A 17,499-nucleotide genomic window follows, 5' to 3' on the forward strand; every position below is an offset into this window, starting at 1 on the left:
TGAATGGGGAAGAAAGATTTATTGTTTTATTTATTTATTAATCAGATTTCTATGCCACCCTTCTCCAAAACAAAACAGAAGAAATCTAATAATAAAATACCGGTACTCCAAAAATCTGTACACTAAAACACATAGAAATCTAAATCATCTACGTTCATCCTATCATTCTTCACTCACAGCCCAGGTTAGATGTTATAATTACACTGACCCCAGGCCTGTCTGCAGAGATACGTTTTCAAGACCTTACGTGGGGGTGGTACGAATCTCGGGGGGGATTGATTACAGAGGGCCGGGGCCGCCACAGAGAAGGCTCTTCCCCTAGGCCCCACCTGTTGGCATTACCTGACTGACGGGACCTGGAGAAGGCCAACTCTGTGGGACCTAAACGGCAGGTGGGATGCATAAGAGTCTCAAGACTCAGTCATGCCGCCAGGCTTGGGGCAATTAGATTCTTGCCCGCTGGCCGAGGAATGGATTGAGAGAAACGCATTGAATGAGAATGACTGGTTTTTTATGCTCTTTCAGTTTTAGATTTTATATTTAATCAACTGGACCTGAAATGTTATGCATTATTTATTATTATTGTTGTTGTTGTTGTTGTTGTTATTATTATTATTATTATTATTATTATTATTTATTAGATTTGTATGCCGCCCCTCTCCGCAGACTCAGGGCAGCTCACAACAGTGATAAAAACAATATATAATGACAAATCTAATAATTAGAATCTAAAATAACAATAGTACATTTAAAAAAATCTAAAAAGCAAGGAACCCCAATATAAAAAACATACATACAGTCATATCATGCACAAAAACTGCATAGGCAGGGGGAGATGTCTCAGTTCCCCCACGCTTGACGACAGAGGTGGGTTTTAAGGAGTTTACGAAAGGCAAGGAGGGTGGGGGCAGTTCTAATCTCTGGAGGGAGCTGATTCCAGAGGTTCAGAGCCGCCACAGAGAAGGCTCTTCCCCTGGGTCCCACCAAATGACATTGTTTAGTCGATGGGACCCGGAGAAGGCCAACTCTGTGCGACCTAACTGGTCGCTGGGATTCGTGCAGCAGAAGGCGGTCTCGCAGATATCCTGGTCCGGTGCCATGAAGGGCTTTATAGGTAATGACCAACACTTTGAATTGTGACCGGAAATTGATCGGCAACCAATGCAGACTGCGGAGTGTTGGAGTAACATGGGCATATTTGGGAAAGCCCATGATTGCTCTCGTAGCTGCATTCTGCACGATCTGAAGTTTCCGAACACTCTTCATTATATGCTGTGAGCCGCCCGGAGTCCTCGGAGAGGGGCGGCATAAAAGTCAAATGAATATATAAGTAAGACAGAAGATGCCGTAGGTAATCTGGTCCCATGTCGTGTAGGGCTTTATAGGTCATAACCAACACTTTGTAGCCCAACAGATAGGACAGTGATGGCGAACCTTTTTTGCCTTGGGTGCCGAAAGAGCGTGCGCGCCCACTATTGCACATGCCTGTGTGCCCAAACCCATAATTCAGTGCCTGGAGAGGGCGAAAGCAGGTTCCCCCACCCCCAGAAGCCCTCTGGAGGCCGGAAATGGCCTGTTTCCCAACTTCTGGTGGGCCCAATAGGCGCATGTTTCACTCCAAAAGCTTCTCTGGAGCCGGGAGAGGGTAAAAGCGTCCTCCCCGACCCATCTGGAGGCTCTCTGGAAGCGAAAAACACCCTCCCACGGCCTCTGTGGGAGCCAAAAATCAGCTGACCAGCACACACATGCACGATGTTGGAGTTGAGCTAGGGCAACAGCTTGTGTGCCAGGCGATATGGCTCCGTGTGCCACTTGTGGCACCCGTGCCGTAGGTTTGCCATGTCTGGGATAGGAGGTGGGTTAGGGAATTTTGTGTAGACCGAGAAGCACTTCTGACCCTTTCCTGGACACTCACCTTTCAGCGATTTTGTTTTGCTTCCCATCTTCCTTCCTTCCTTCCTCCATGCGGTAGTTCCGACGGACAGTTTCTCCAACCAAATCGGGACCATTTTTATCCTCGTTTCTTGGGTTATGAAGTTCTTTGAGGCGGAGTTCACTTCTTGACCACAGGCCAGACGGCTGCCTCCTCAAGGCCACCTTCTTAGTCAGTGAGGCAAATGTGGGTAAAAGTGGTGCCCGGCTCTCCATCCTGAGGTCTTTGGAAAGAAATGAATGAGCCGACGCTGCCCCAGGTGGACCTCACAGCTTCATTTCTGTAGCAGAGTATCGGCTTTTTACCTTCTGTTTCCCTTTTCCCTGCTGAAAAAAGATCCGGTTGGAAAGGTGTGACATCTGTTGACAGTTCCCAGGTGTGTCACTCTGGGATCCTGGCCAGCAGCTGAATTGTCTGTCACTGGAAGTCTTGCCAGAAAACGAATGTTATGTTCCTCCAACACAGCCAGTGTGGGAGCTTCTAACAGAGAGGAGGAGGAGGAGATGCCACGGGTGCAACCGAGAATAGGAAAAGGGGTTTTTTCGGTTACACATTGATAACATCGAAGGAAAAAGCTTATAGCTTCAAGCAACAACAGTTGCAGGAGGAAGCTGAACAACTAGAGTAAATAAAGGCTCTACTAGCTCACTGATGGTTGCCTGCATCTAGAGCTAGGGGGGCGTTTGCCCAGGTTCGCCTGGTGCCCCAGTTGCGGCCCTATTTGGACTGTGAGTCACTGCTCACAGTCACTCATGCCCACATCACCTCGAGGTTTGACTACTGTAATGCTCTCTACATGGGGCTACCTTTGAAAAGCGTTCGGAAACTCCAGATCGTGCAGAATTCAGCTGCGAGAGCAATCATGCGGCTTCCCCAAATATGCCCATGTTACACCAACACTCCGCAGTCTGCATTGGTTGCCGATCAGTTTCCGGTCACAATTCAAAGTGTTGGTTATGACCTATAAAGCCCTTCATGGCACCGGACCAGATAATCTCTGGGACCGCCTTCTGCTGCACGAATCCCAGCGACCAGTTAGGTCCCACAGAGTGGGCCTTCTCCGAGTCCTGTCAACTAAACAATGTCGTCTGACAGGACCCAGGGGAAGAGCCTTCTCGGCGGTGGTCCCGGCCCTCTGGAACCAACTCCCACCAGAAATTAGAATTGCCCCCACCCTCCTCGCCTTTCGTAAGCTTCTTAAAACCCACCTTTGCCGTCAGGCATGGTGGAACTGAGATACTCTTTCCCCCTAGGCCTTTGCAATTTATGCACGGTATGTTTGTATGTATGTTTGGTTTTATAATAAGGGTTTTTTTTAGTTGTTTTAATATTGGATTGTTACATGCTGTTTTTTATCACTGTTGTTAGCCAGCCCGAGTCTACGGAGAGGGGCGGCATACAAATCCAATTAATAATAATAATAATAATAATAATAATAATAATAATAATAATGTTTGGGGAGGGAAGCGAACCTGATTATTTAAGACAGTGATGGCGAACGTATGGCACAGATGCCATAGGTGGCATGCGGAGCCATATCTGCTGGCACACGAGCCATTGCCCTAGCTCAGCTCCAACGTGCACATGTGCAGGCCAGCTGATTTTTGACTTGCAGAGAGGCTCTGGGAGGGCATTTTTGGCTTCCAGAGAGCCTCTGGGGGGTGGGAGGACGCTTTTACTCTCCCCCGGCTCCAGGGAAGTCTTTGGAGCCTGGGGAAGGTGAAACACGAGCCTACTGGGCCCACCAGAAGTTGGGAAACAGGCCATTTCTGGCCTACAGAGGGCCTCGGGGGGGGGGAAGCCCTCCCCAGGCATTGAATTATGGGTGTGGGCACTCATGCATGCGCGATAGCGTGCACGCACGCTCTTTCGGCACTCAAGGGAAAAAAACGTTTCAGCATAACTGCTTTAAGGCATTTCAACTATTCCTGCTGCTGTCCCTTCATTATGTAGAGAGAGTTGGTCTCCTCCGGGTCCCGTCAACTAAACAATGTCGTTTGGGGGGACCCAGGGGAAGAGCCTTCTCTGTGGCGGCTCCGACCCTCTGGAATCAGCTCCCTCCAGAGATTAGAACTGCCCCCACCCTCCTTGCCTTTCGTAAACTCCTTAAAACCCACCTGTCGTCAAGCGTGGGGGAACTGAAACATCTCCCCCTGCCTATGTAGTTTTTTGTGTATGATATGATTGCATGTATGTTTTCATATATTGGGGTTTCTTGTTTTTTAGACTTTTTAAATGTATTATTGTTATTTTAGATTCTAACTATTAGATTTGTCATTATATATTGCTTTTATCATTGCTGTAAACCGCCCCGAGTCTGCGGAGAGGGGCGGCATACAAATCTAATTAATAATAATAATAATAATAATAATAATAATAATAATAATAATAATAATAATGTAGATCAATTCATGAAATCCACTCCAAAGGCAGGCTCAAAAGTTACATAGAAACGGAATTTTGTAAGTTCAATTGTGCTTTAATTCCATGCCCATCTGTACACTCATGGTGCCTGTCTGTTGATTGTGCATGCTAAGGATATTATTATTATTATTATTATTATTATTATTATTATTATTATTATTAATTTAGATTTGTATGCCGCCCCTCTCCGAAGACTCGGGGCGGCTCACAACAAATCTAATATTTAAAAATATCTTAAAAACCCTTATTTAAAAAGCAAGACATACACATAAACATACCATGCATAAACTTTATAGGCCTGGGGGAGACATCTCAATCCCCTCATGCCTGACGGCAGAGGTGGACAGATCCTCCTCTCTTTCACAGTTGCCCAAACTGACTGGGATTTAGAGCAAAACAGTCTCTATTTTAGGCCCAGACTGTTCAGAGTAGCCTAAATTTGGGGGGGGGGGTTGTAGACAATTGTTTCATTTGTTCAGTGTGTGTTTGTGTGTGTGAGAGAGAAACAGCAGAGTCCAGCTAGGCCCTTTCTGAATCACCCTCACTATGCTAACATCACACTCACTGCCCGGCGGCCATTTTGTTAGTCCTTCAAAGCTGCAAAGGCTGATTTCCTCACATGGCTGTGGAATTCTGGGAGTTGAAGTCTCTCTCTGTCTGTCTCTCTCTCTTTATACACACACACACACACACACACACACACACACACACACAGAAAATAACAATCTTAGGCGGCTGCCAAGTAAAAGCCTTTCTATATTTTGCTGTCTTGAAATGCCATAAGGATTTCTGTCAATTCATCTTCTCAGATGTTAAACCGAGAACACAGGAGGAAGTTCACTGAATTCCCTAATGATCAGAGAGGGCTTGCGATTAAAAGCCCTGTAATTATTTCCTTACATCTATTTATTTATTTATTCAATGTGTATGCCACCCAACTCCCTGGGGCAGTGATGGCGAACCTTTTGGGTGCCGAAAGAGTGGGTGCGAATGCTATTGCACATGAGCGAGTGCCCACACCCATAATTCAATGCTTGGGGAGGGCAAAAACAGCTTCTTCACCCCCCTTGGGGGCCAGAAACGGCCTGTTTCCCAATTTCTGGTGGGCCCAGTAGCCTTGTTTCCCCCTCCCCAGACTACAAAGGTTTCCCTGGAACTGGGGGAGGGTAAAAACGCCCACCCCCATCGCCTTGGAGCAGAGGTCTCCAAACTTGGCAACTTTAAGACTTGTGGACTTCAACTCCCAGAATTCTCCAGCCAGCATAGACAATGCTGTTTGGCGAGGCCTATGGGAAGAGCCTTCTCTGTGGGGGCCCCGGCCCTCTGGAATCAGCTCCCCTCAGAGCTTCGCACTGCCCCCACCCTCCTCGCCTTCCACAAGAGTCTGAAAACTCAGCTATGTCGCCAGGCCTGGGGCAATTAGATCTAGACCCCCCTTGACCAATAAATGCGATGCATGGTGTGATTGAATTGGTTGATTAACAGATTGGGTTTTTTAGCTGTAGTTTTTTAATGCATTAGATTTGTTTTATACACTTTGTTTTTTACACTGTATCCTGTGAGCCGCCCCAAGTTTTCGGAGAAGGGCGGCATATAAATCTAATAATGCAACTGTGAGAGTAGTCATGGGCTTCCCAAGGCATGCCCATGTTACACCAACACTCTGCAGTCTGCATTGGTTGCCGATCAATTTCCGGTCACAATTCAAAGTGTTGGTTATGACCTATAAAGCCCTTCATGGCATTGGACCAGAATATCTCCAAGACCGCCTTCTGCTGCACGAATCCCAGCGACCGATTAGGTCCTACAGAGTTGGCCTTCTCCGGGTCCTGTCAACTAAACAATGTCGGTTGGCGGGCCCCGGAGAAAGAGCCTTCTCTGTGGCGGCCCCGACTCTCTGGAACCAGCTCCCCCCCGAGGTTAGAACTGCCCCTACCCTCCTTGCCTTTAGTAAACTCCTCAAAACCCTCCTTTGTCGTCAGGCATGGGGGAATTGAGATATCTCCCCCGGGCCTATATAATTTATGTATGGTATGTTTGTATGTATGTCTGCTTAATAATGGGGTTTTTAAAATATTTTAAATGGTAAATTATTAGATTTGTTATGAACTGTTTTATTGTGTTGTGAGCCGCCCCGACTCTACGGAGAGGGGCGGCATACAAATCTAATAAATAAGTAAGTAAGTAAGTAAGTAAGTAAGTAAGTAAGTAAGTAAGTAAGTAAGTAAGTAAGTAAGTAAGTAAGTAAGTAAGTAAAATAAATAAACAAACAAACAAACAAACAAGGCCCATTGTCTTGACCCAAGGAAGATATTGCTGGGAAAAAAGAGACATACAGCACATCGTTATCCATCAACTTTATTCATTTCCAACATTTTCCATAACTGGTATAAAAAAATGGAAACGGGAAAAGAGAAAGACGCAGTGTTGGGGATTTTCCATGTCACTGCAAGACATAAATCAGCAGGAAAAGCTGCTTATTTGGACAAAGTCCTGCAGCCAAGACACCCACCCACCCCAAGAACCCAATAATCGCCACGTTATTGCCACCCCCTCCCTCACACCCACCTATCCATTTATAATTAAAGTTCAAGAGTTTAACACAAAACAAAGCTTTGGTTACCTAGCAGTAAACATGGAGTTACATTCGTTTTGTCTTGCAGGACAGAAACATGAAGCCATGCAAGAAATGGTTACCCACCCACCCACCCACCCAAACCCCCCAGTACATTCAAATTCCCCCCACACCACAATGACCCTGAGCGCGGACATGGCTTTACCCTGCCTGCCATTCACACCATTTAACTCTTTTATGCATAGTGTCCACCACTCTCCAAATTGTATTCTCGTTCCTTGTGCCAGACAGCAATTTATTTGCAAGACCAAGCCAAAGGACTTTAAGACGTTTCTTTCAATGTCTGAAACCTCACACCTTCCATTTTTGGATAAAAAACACACACACACAAAAAAAAGAGCGATGAAAAGCTATCGCTGATGCTGATTCAACCTTTCAAAACATGATTTTCCTTTCCATTCAATCCTCGTACAGATAAATCACCGTTATCCAGAAATCCAATGATCTCAGCAATTACAAGAGAGACCGGGAGAAGGGGACTCACCACCTCTCATTTGGCAGAATTACAATAAAGTACAAAAAAAAAGGGAATCCTACCCCCCATATCTCTGGTGCAAATACAACCTCCTGCTTTGGCTATTTTTCTTAAGTTTGTAAACAATAATTCAAGAAGAAATTGGGAAGAAATCAGACATCTTTACATGAGATATTTACAGAGACTAAACATATTTTAGAGGAGGGACAGTGTCACTTCTTTTTTTCTTCTTAATAAAAAAAGCAGATACAAAACTACAAAGGTGCCGCAATTTAAATTTTGGGCACAGCCTAAGTATGCATTTATTCTTTGACCAACCTAAAGCAAAGTAACTTACCTAATGGGTTCTATTGTATTTGACACCGATCAAAAATGATCCTGAGGTAGATACAGTAGTTTCTTCACAGCAACGTATCAAAATTAACCACCTGCCTATCATTATTCATGTGATGGGCGAGTTAGAGGAGGGATTGCATGGAAGTTTTAAGTTGTTCGGCACCTCTTCAATTGCATTGCTCAGTTCTGCAAGTCCCCAAAACACATCTAGTTTTCGTTGTTTCCACTTAAAATGTTTTTTTAAGAGCGCTGCCTGCTAAATTCCCCTCTTAGCAGCTCTGAGAAAGCTCAGATCCTACATCACTTCCTTAGATGAGCAGAGAAGCCAACTGGGAACTTCGGTGCTCCAAATTACGATTCAGTGTCCCAGCCAGCATAGCTAAAACAAGCTATGATTTATCAACATCTGCAGTATTACATGCTCTCGCTTGCTGCCTAACCATCCAACTCTCCATCTTCATAGATCTCTTCCTGCTTGCAGTATCACCTCCAATAGGCAGGTATTATTCATATTCAGTAGAATGAGGCAACATCCTTAAACTCTGGGTTTGAGGCAGAGTGAGAAATATAATTTCTTTTCATTTCCTGACGAAAATATGGAAAGGAGAGATGGGTTTTTATTTAACTTTTGTGTCTATCTCAAATAATTCATGGGGCTTGGAATATAAGACCTCTGACCTGGATGAGTGGAAGTATCTGCTGATGTGCCTGACACAGCAAGTACATTTCTCTACTTTCAAGAGGTATCAGAAGTTTTCTGACCAATTTACCTGATTCTCCCCTTTCCTATCTCGGTTTCTCAGACTTGCAGAATCTGAACCTTACATGAAACTGACAGGTAAAGGATAATATGGGTCTTAAAATGCATGAACAAGAAATTCTGCTAGAGATGAAATCCTATCAGGCACCAAAAGTATCCTAGGGTATAAATTGCATCACCGATATTATGCAAAGCTGCAGGTTATCCTCCCCCCCTTTGGTTTGTTGGTCCACAGGTATTTCCTGGAGAAACCTTTAGCCCAGTGTTTCCCAACCTTGGCAACTTGAAGATATCTGGACTTCAACTCCCAGAATTCCCCAGCCAGCATTCGCTGGCTGGGGAATTCTGGGAGTTGAAGTCCAGATATCTTCAAGATGCCAAGGTTGGGAAACACTGCTTTACCCTATGCAACTTTGGGTGAGAAAGGATGGACGCTCCACAGAAGTGTATATATATATATCAAGAGTCTCCAAACTCGACCACTTTAAAACTTGTGGACTTCAACTGTTTAAGACATCAACTCTTTTAAGACAGCAAAGCTGACGGGGGAATTCTGGGAGTTGAAGTCTACAAGTCTTAAAGGGACTGCTCTACGTGGACACTTTCCTCTGAACTGTACCCCAAATCCTTTTACCTTCAACATGTATCCCCCCCAAAAAAGGGAAAAGAAGAAATATACTAAAACACAGCATTTAGAAACATCAATGCAGTGCACTCCCACAGAGATTGTTAGAGCTAAAAAACGTTTTTAAAAACGGAGGCTTTTCTGATTCTTTTGTGCTGTTCAACGCTGATCTATTCAGCCCCAAAGCTGCCAGGAGTCTTCCATCCCTGAGATGTTTAAGAATACCTGAGAATAAATTGCAGAATCGTGTCGGGGTTATTTTTTTTTTCCCTTCCTTTTTTTTTTTTCCTCTTCAAAAAAAAATATACAAAAATACAAAACGGAATATTTATACTTTCAAAACAAAAGAACATTTCCCCCTCCCCCCAAAGGAAAATTTAAAAAAAAATAACAAACCCACAGATACGTCATTCGCGCACATCGTAGTGCAGATTTCACATCGCGGCTTCAGAGCAGAGAGAGGTCCACCCCCCCCTCCCGCTTCTCACACGGCAAGTCCAGCTGTCCGCGGGAACAAAATAAATTAAAGGCAGAGCTACAGAAATGAAGCTGGGCAGCGGAGCAGCAGTTTTCATCTGATGAGCAGGGTTGGCAAAGCAGAACCATATTTAAACTCATTTTAAACCCTCGTTTTTAGGGAACGAAAAATATGTAGGTGGCGTGCATGGCAATATTAGATATATGCCAAAATTTGCATTTCTGAGTCTTGTGTGTTTGCATCGTGTGTGTGTGTGTAATATCTGAATTAGCTAAGCAAGCACATGCAGGAAGGAGCATGGCTATACTACTGCATGGCACAATAATTTATACTACTGCATGGCACAATAATTTATACTACTGCATGGCACAATAATTGAATTCAAGGTCTGTTCTGGTGGAAATCAGACTCCTGCACCTGCCAATGCTCCTTCAGGCCCCATAAACATCTGAAAGCATGTGGCTCTTAAGTTTTCCCTAACAGCAAAAGAATCCCCAGTTCAAATATGAAAAATGGAGTTATTTTTCTGCTAAGAGAGCACGGAGCAGGCAGTTTGGGGAGTCAGTGCGCCCTAAAGACTTTCACCGTGGGACTCTTCCTTCCTTGAGCCTGGGATTGTCTTAGAGAGGGGCCCTGCCAGTTATTTTATTTGTATTCCAATGGTCCTGTCAATGTGCAGAAATGACACACACACACACAAACACACTTAACTCAAGTACAAACACATCCTGAGATCCATAACCTCAGTTCTTTTGGGGGTTCTTTTTGTGTTTTCTTGATCTTCACTGGTGAAGAAAGCCAAGCGCATGAAAGGTACCTTTGGCTTTTTCTTCCAATTTCAACTGATTTGAGAAAGGGATTCCTCGGATTCTGCTAAAGATAAAAGCTGCTGCTCTCCTGCCCAGTGCTTGTTCACCCATAGCTTGGAGCCAAATGTTGTTCTCTGCTCCCATTTTGGCTGACTTGATGCCCCGAAGCCGGTCAACTGGGCCTATTTCCTACGACGGGGTTTCCAGGGATCATTCCCTGGTTTCAGGAAGGAAGGGCGAGCTGTGCATTTCTTCCTCCTCCCGGAAGTAGGTGGGCTTTCCCTGAGAACTGGGCGACTGCTGCGTTTTGATCGGGCAGTTGGCCACCATGTGGGCGATGCTTTGGCAGAAGTGGCACTTCTTCGGCTGCGGAGGGAGCTTGCATTCTTTGGCATGATGATCCAGGCCACCACAGTTGTAGCATCTGGGGGGGGGAAGAGGAAAACAAGATGGAGGGGAAAGCAGGAAGGTTATTTCGGGAAAGGCGTAGCGGTGTGCGTCTCCGCAACCTAGCCAAAACAAAGGAGCAGAATTATTTTATTTTTATTTTATTAATCAGGTTTCTATGCCGCCCTACTCCTGGGACTCAGGGTGGCTCACAACAAAGAAATCTAATATTTAGATATTTAAATATCAGCTCACATTAGAGAAACATCTTTCAGCTGTGGCAAGGGGGGCGTTTGCCCAGGTTTGCCTGGTGCACCAGTTGTGGCCCTACTTGGACTGGGAGTCACTGCTCACAGTCACTCATGCCCTCATCACCTCAAGGCTCGACTACTCTTAGGCTCTCTACATGGGGCCACCTTTGAAAAGTGTTCGGAAACTTCAGATCGTGCAGAACGCAGCTGTGAGAGCTATCATGGGCTTTCCCAAAAATGCCCATATTACTCCAACACTCCGCAGTCTGAATTGGTTGCCGATCAGTTTCCAGTCACAATTCAAAGTGTTGGTCATTACCTATAAAGCCTTTCATGGCACCGGACCAGGGTATCTACGAGACCGCCTTCTGCCGCACGAATCTCAGCGACCAATTAGGTCCCACAGAGTGGGCCTTCTCCGGGTCCCGTCAACAAAACAATGTCGCTTGGCGGGGCCCAGGGGAAAAGCCTTCTCTGTGGCAGTCCCGACCCTCTGGAATCAACTCCCCCCAGAGATCAGAATTGCCCCCACCCTCCTTGCCTTTCGTAAGCTCCTAAAACCCACCTCTGTCGTCAGGCATGGGGGAATTGAGACATTCTTTCCCCCTAAGCCTTTAAAATTATGCATGGTATGTTTGTTTGTTTGTATGGATGTTTAGTTTTATAAGGGTTTTTTAGTTGTTTTTAGTATTGGATTTGCATGATGGTTTTTTATTACTGTTGTTAGCCGCCCCGAGCAATGTACCCTCTAATTTTTTTCCAGTGTGGGCAGAAAAGTATAGTGTCTGAGCGACAGTCCTTTTGGGACTGGTCGGAATAGAATAGAATAGAATAGAATAGAATAAATAAATAAGGAAAAAAATCCCTTTTTTATTAAAAGAAATTAATAATTTTAAAAAACCAAAATCCATTACTATTAAAACTAAATCAACCAGCAAAACCAAAAACATAACTATTAATAAAAACAGGTGAGGGCTGGGTTTTTTTTCTCTGTTATTAAGTGCTTTTACCATATGCTTTAAATCAAGTCACTTCTCTCTCTGTTTCTCTCTCTTTCCTGTCATTCTCTGCCTCAATCATTTTCTCATTTCTCTTTTCTCCCCTTTTTTCTATCATTTCTCTCTATCTCTCCCTTCCACTCTTCTCTCTCTCTCTTGCTTTCTCTGTCTCTCTCTCTTGCTTTCTTCCTCTCTTACACTCCCTTCCTCTCTCTCTTTCTTTCTCTCTCTCTTTCCCCCTCTTGCTCTCTTTTTCTCACTTTCTCTCTCTTGCTTTCTCTCTCTCTCTCTCACTCTTTCTTGTTTTCTTTCTCACACTCTTTCTCTCTCTTGTTCTCTTTTGCTATCTCTTTCTCTCCCCCCTTTCTCTCTCTCTCTCTTTCTCACTTTCTCTCTATCTTGCTGTCTGTTGCTCTCACTCACTCTCGTTCTCTCTCCGTTCTTCTCAGCAGAGGCTGGCGAAGGTGATATTCAATGTCGGGGGCGCGCAGGCAGTTGCGCGCGCTCCCTCTCTCCATACCAGCCCACTCGGAAAATTCAAAATAAGAAAAGCCTTCGCCGGCAGGCGTTCCCTCAGCAGAGGCTGGCGAAGGTGATATTCAATGTCGGGGGCGCGCGCGCAGTTGCGCACGCTCCCTATCTCCATACCAGCCCACTCGTAACATTCAAAATAAGAAAAGCCTTCGCTGGCGAACGTTTTTCTTATTTTGAATTTTCCGAGTGGGCTGGTATGGAGATAGGGAGCGTGTGCAACCCCGCGTGCGCCCCCGACATTGAATATCTATCAACTTCGCCAGCCTCTGCTGAGAGAACGCCTGCCCCGTCTCTCCTGCAACCTCCTTGCTGAGAGCCCGGGATGAAAGTGCTCTCGGTAAAGGGACTGTGAGACAGGCAGGGCGTGCGTTCTGGGTGCGGGAGGAGCCGCGCCCAAAGGCAGGAGGCGGCGGAGGAGCAGAGGGGGCGGATCGGGCGGGGGGCGGTGACGAAAGGCCGAGGGGGCCAGAGGCACCGTGGGGAGGCAGGGGCGGCCGTGGCTCCCTTCCCTTCTGCTGCCGGCGCCTCCCCCCCCGCCCCACCGCGGGGTGGCAGGGGGATGGGGACTGCGCACCCATGGAAAAGGGTGTGCAGGGCGGTATTTTGGGGTGCGCACACGCTCACGCGCGCAGCCTACGGGGTACGGTGGCCCTGAGTCTACGGAGAGGGGCGGCATACAAATCCAATCAATCAATCAATGAATATACTAAAAACTTGCTACTAAAAACATGGGGAGGGAATGGGGATTTTGCGGTATCCTTCCCTTGCCACGCCACACCCACAAAAACGGTAGTAAAAAAAAAAAAGGATTTCACCACTGTAATAATGGGAGATCCCGCAGCCTTCCCAAAGAGATACTGTAGATTTTCAAAAATTGGATGAATTAAAAGAGTGCATGTCTTTTTCAGCCACTAGGGGGAAGACCCCCATAGTTATTCATAAAGACTTTCTTCCTGAAGTCTTTATTAATACCAAAGCAAAGAGAAGACATCCGGTAGTCTCATGCCCTTTTGGACTATGCCTCTCATTAAACTTCCAGTTTTGGTTTTCAGCTTGCAACTGATGGGAAATGTTATTGAAAACATGTTCAGAACATCTGGTTTCCTAACCAGATCGCCGAGAGATTTTTGTTGACCTTCAGGTGTGTTGGGACATTCCTCGGCAAACGGGCAATAATTCAGCCATAAAAGCACTACTGTCCCATGCGTCCATCCTCCTAACTGTTATTATGTTAGTAGAACAAGTGCATTCTTAAATAGTTGGGGGTCCATTTAAGATATCAGAGGGCCAGGAAGAATAGACGACTCTGAACCAACCAAGGGTGTAGCCCAGTGATGGCAAACCTATGGCATGGGTGCCAGAGGTGGCACGCGGAGCCATATCTGCTGGCACACAAGCTGTTACCCTAACTCAGTTCCAGTGTGCATGTGTGTGTCAGCCAGCTGATTTTTGGCTCACCTGGAGGCTCTGGGAGGGCATTTTTAGCTTCCGGGGGGGTCTTCTGGGGGATGGAGGAAGGGGATTTTTGCCGTCTCCAGGTTTAAGAGAAGGGTACAGGGTGGCAGTTCCGTGTTAGCAAAAACTTCAGAAGAAAAGGATTTAGGGGCAGTGATTTCTGACAGTCTCAAAATGGGTGAACAGTGCAGTCAGGCGGTAGGGAAAGCAAGTAGGATGCTTGGCTGCATAGCTAGAGATATAACAAGCAGGAAGAGGGAGATTATGATCCCGCTGTATAGAGCGCTGGTGAGACCCCATTTGGAATAATACTGTGTTCAGTTCTGGAGACCTCACCTACAAAAAGAGATTGACAAAATTGAACGGGTCCAAAGACGGGCTGCAAGAATGGTGGAAGGTCTTAAGCATAAAACGTATCAGGAAAGACTTAATGAACTCAATCTGTATAGTCTGGAGGACAGAAGGAAAAGGGGGGACATGATCGAAACATTTAAATATATTAAAGGGTTAAATAAGGTCCAGGAGGAAAGTGTTTTTAATAGGAAAGTATACACAAGAACAAGGGGACACAATCTGAAGTTAGTTGGGGGAAAGATCAAGAGCAACATGAGAAAATATTATTTTACTGAAAGAGTAGTAGATCCTTGGAACAAACTTCCAGCAGACGTGGTAGATAAATCCACAGTAACTGAATTTAAACATGCCTGGGATAAACATCCATCCATCCTAAGATAAAATACAGGAAATAGTATAAGGGCAGACTAGATGGATCATGAGGTCTTTTTCTGCCGTCAGTCTTCTATGTTTCTAAAAACGGGCCTTTCGGGCCCATCAGAAGTTGGGAAATGGGTGTAGGCACGATAGCACACACACACATGTGCTTTCGGCACCCGAGGGAAAAAAGGTTCGCCATCGCCGGTGTAGCCTAAAGGATCACTAAAGTAAGGATCACCCCATCTCATGGGTTTTTGCACACACTAAACTATTAAACAAGCAAGTGGGCCCAAGTTCATATCAGCTGCTAGCAAAAAGGCCTAAACTTAATCTCTTAGTATGCTATGCCAAATTGTTAAGACTTGTAACAGCCGGTTAACAATTGTAGGAATACAGCCAGTGTTAACATAATCTGGTTCCTTCCAGATGTGTTAAGAATGCAGCTCAACACAGCTATTTAGAATATTTAGAATATCTGGCTATGAACGAGTGTTATAAGATATACAGTATATCTCAGGAGTGAGTACACACCTTCACATTTTGTAAACATACTGTTCAAAAAAATAAAGGGAGCCCTCACAGAACACATCCTAGATCTGAATGAATGAAATATTCTCGCTGAATACTTTGTTCTGTACAAAGCTGAATGTGCACAACAGCCTGTGAAATTGTTAATCAGTGTTGCTTCCTAAGTGGGCAGTTTGATTTCACAGAAGTTTGATTTACTTGGAGTTATATTGTGTTGTTTAAGTGTTCCCTTTATTTATTTTGAGCAGTGTATTTAAGTACAGTGATCCCCCGGGTATCGCGATCCCGATCATTGCGAACGGGCTAAATCGCGATTTTTCAACCCGGAAGTCAAAACACCATCTGCGCATGCGTGCCCTTTTTTTATGGCCACGCATGGGTAGATGGCGCCGGGCAGATCAGCTGCTGGGCGGCTTCCCTGGGTCTTCCCCCTCTTGCTGGCGGGAGGGCGAGCGGCGGGCATCAGCGAGGAGTTTCCCCACCGCCCACGCAAACTCCTTGCTGCCGCTCGCCCGCCCACACCGTTCGCTCCCCCTCTTGCTGGCGGGAGGGCGAGAAGCCCCCCCAGCACCCGCTTGCCCGCCGTTCGCTCGCTGCTCGCCCGGCCACCCGGGTTGGGGGGGTGCTGGCAAGCCCCCCATGCCGGCGGCGACGTTTTAAAACAGCCGCGCGGCTTCCCAATGAGTCCCGAAGACAAACGCGGAAGTTCGCCTTTGACGTTTGTCTTCGGGACTCAGTTGCGAAGCGGCGCGGCTGTTTTAAAACGTCGCCGCCGGCATGGGGGGGCTTCCTAGCAGCCCCCCAAACCCGGGTTGGGGGTCCAGGGGGTGCTGGCAAGCCCCCCATGCCGGCGGCGACATTTTAAAACAGCCGCGCCGCTTCCCAGCTGAGTCCCCTTCCCAGGAACCCCAATCTTCGGCTCCTCGCTAGCGCTGCGGAAGTAAAAACACCATCTGCGCATGCGCAGATGGTGTTTTTACTTCCGCAGCGCTACTTCGTGAAAACCCGATCATTGCTAGGGGTCCTGGAACGGAACCCTCGCAATGATCGGGGGATCACTGTATATGTTTTCCTGTGACAATATTGAAGAACTGACACTTGGCTACAATGTAAAGTAGTGAGTATACAGCTTGTATAACAGTGTAAATGTGCGGTCCATTTAAAATAATGTAACACACAGCCATTAATGTCTAAACTGCTGGCAACAAAACTGAGTACACCCCTGTATATTTTTCCATATGTACTGCTGTGGGAAGTCTCCCTGGTGTTCTCTCTCATAGAAACATAGAAGTCTGACGGCAGAAAAAGACCTCCTGGTCCATCTAGTCTGCCCTTATACTATTGCCTGTATTTTATCATAGGATGGATATATGTTTATCCCAGACATGTTTAAATTCAGTTACTGTGGATTTATCTACCACGTCTGCTGGAAGTTTGTTCCAAGGATCTACTACTTTTCAGTGAAATAATATTTTCTCATGTTGCTTTTGATCTTTCCCCCAACTAACTTCAGATTGTGTCCCCTTGTTCTTGTGTTCACTTTCCTATTAAAAACACTTCCCTCCTGAAAATTATTTAACCCTTTAACATATTTAAATGTTTTGATCATGTCCCCCCTTTTCCTTCTGTCCTCCAGACTATACAGATTGAGTTCATGAAGTCTTTCCTGATACGTTTTATGCTTAAGACCTTCCACCATTCTTGTAGCCCGTCTTTGGACCCGTTCAATTTTATCAATCTCTTTTTGTAGGTGAGGTCTCCAGAACTGAACACAGTATTCCAAATGTGGTCTCACCAGCGCTCTATATAGCGGGATCACAATCTCCCTCTTCCTGCTTGTTGTACCTCTAGGTATGCAGCCAAGCACCCAACTTGCTTTCCCTACCGCCGGACTGCACTGTTCACCCATTTTGAGACTGTCAGAAATCACTACCCCTAAATCCTTTTCTTCTGAAGTTTTTGCTAACACAGAACTGCCAATGCAATACTCAGATTGAGGATTCCTTTTCCCCAAGTGCATTATTTTACATTTGGAAACAATAAACTGAAGTTTCCATTGCTTTGACCATTTATCTAGTAAAGCTAAATCATTTACCATATTACAGACGCCTCCAGGAATATCAACCCTATTGCATATTTTAGAGTCATCGGCAAATA

At 45.7% G+C, this 17,499-nt stretch overlaps 1 protein-coding gene across 3 annotated transcripts in view; it reads right to left on the reverse strand.

Moving 5' to 3' along the window:
• Positions 1 to 9,504: 9,504 nt before the first annotated feature.
• Positions 9,505 to 17,499, reverse strand: part of LIN28A (lin-28 homolog A) — a 62,121-nt gene continuing 54,126 nt past the window's right edge. For all 3 annotated transcript variants that reach the window (XM_070764262.1, XM_070764261.1, XM_070764263.1), the window contains exon 4: positions 9,505 to 10,899. In XM_070764262.1, the coding sequence (XP_070620363.1) occupies positions 10,686 to 10,899 (214 nt within the window). In that variant the 3' untranslated portion in view covers positions 9,505 to 10,685. The remainder of the gene's footprint in view (positions 10,900 to 17,499) is intronic.

Source organism: Erythrolamprus reginae, chromosome 11 (assembly GCF_031021105.1).
Source record: "Erythrolamprus reginae isolate rEryReg1 chromosome 11, rEryReg1.hap1, whole genome shotgun sequence".
NCBI lineage: Eukaryota > Metazoa > Chordata > Lepidosauria > Squamata > Dipsadidae > Erythrolamprus > Erythrolamprus reginae.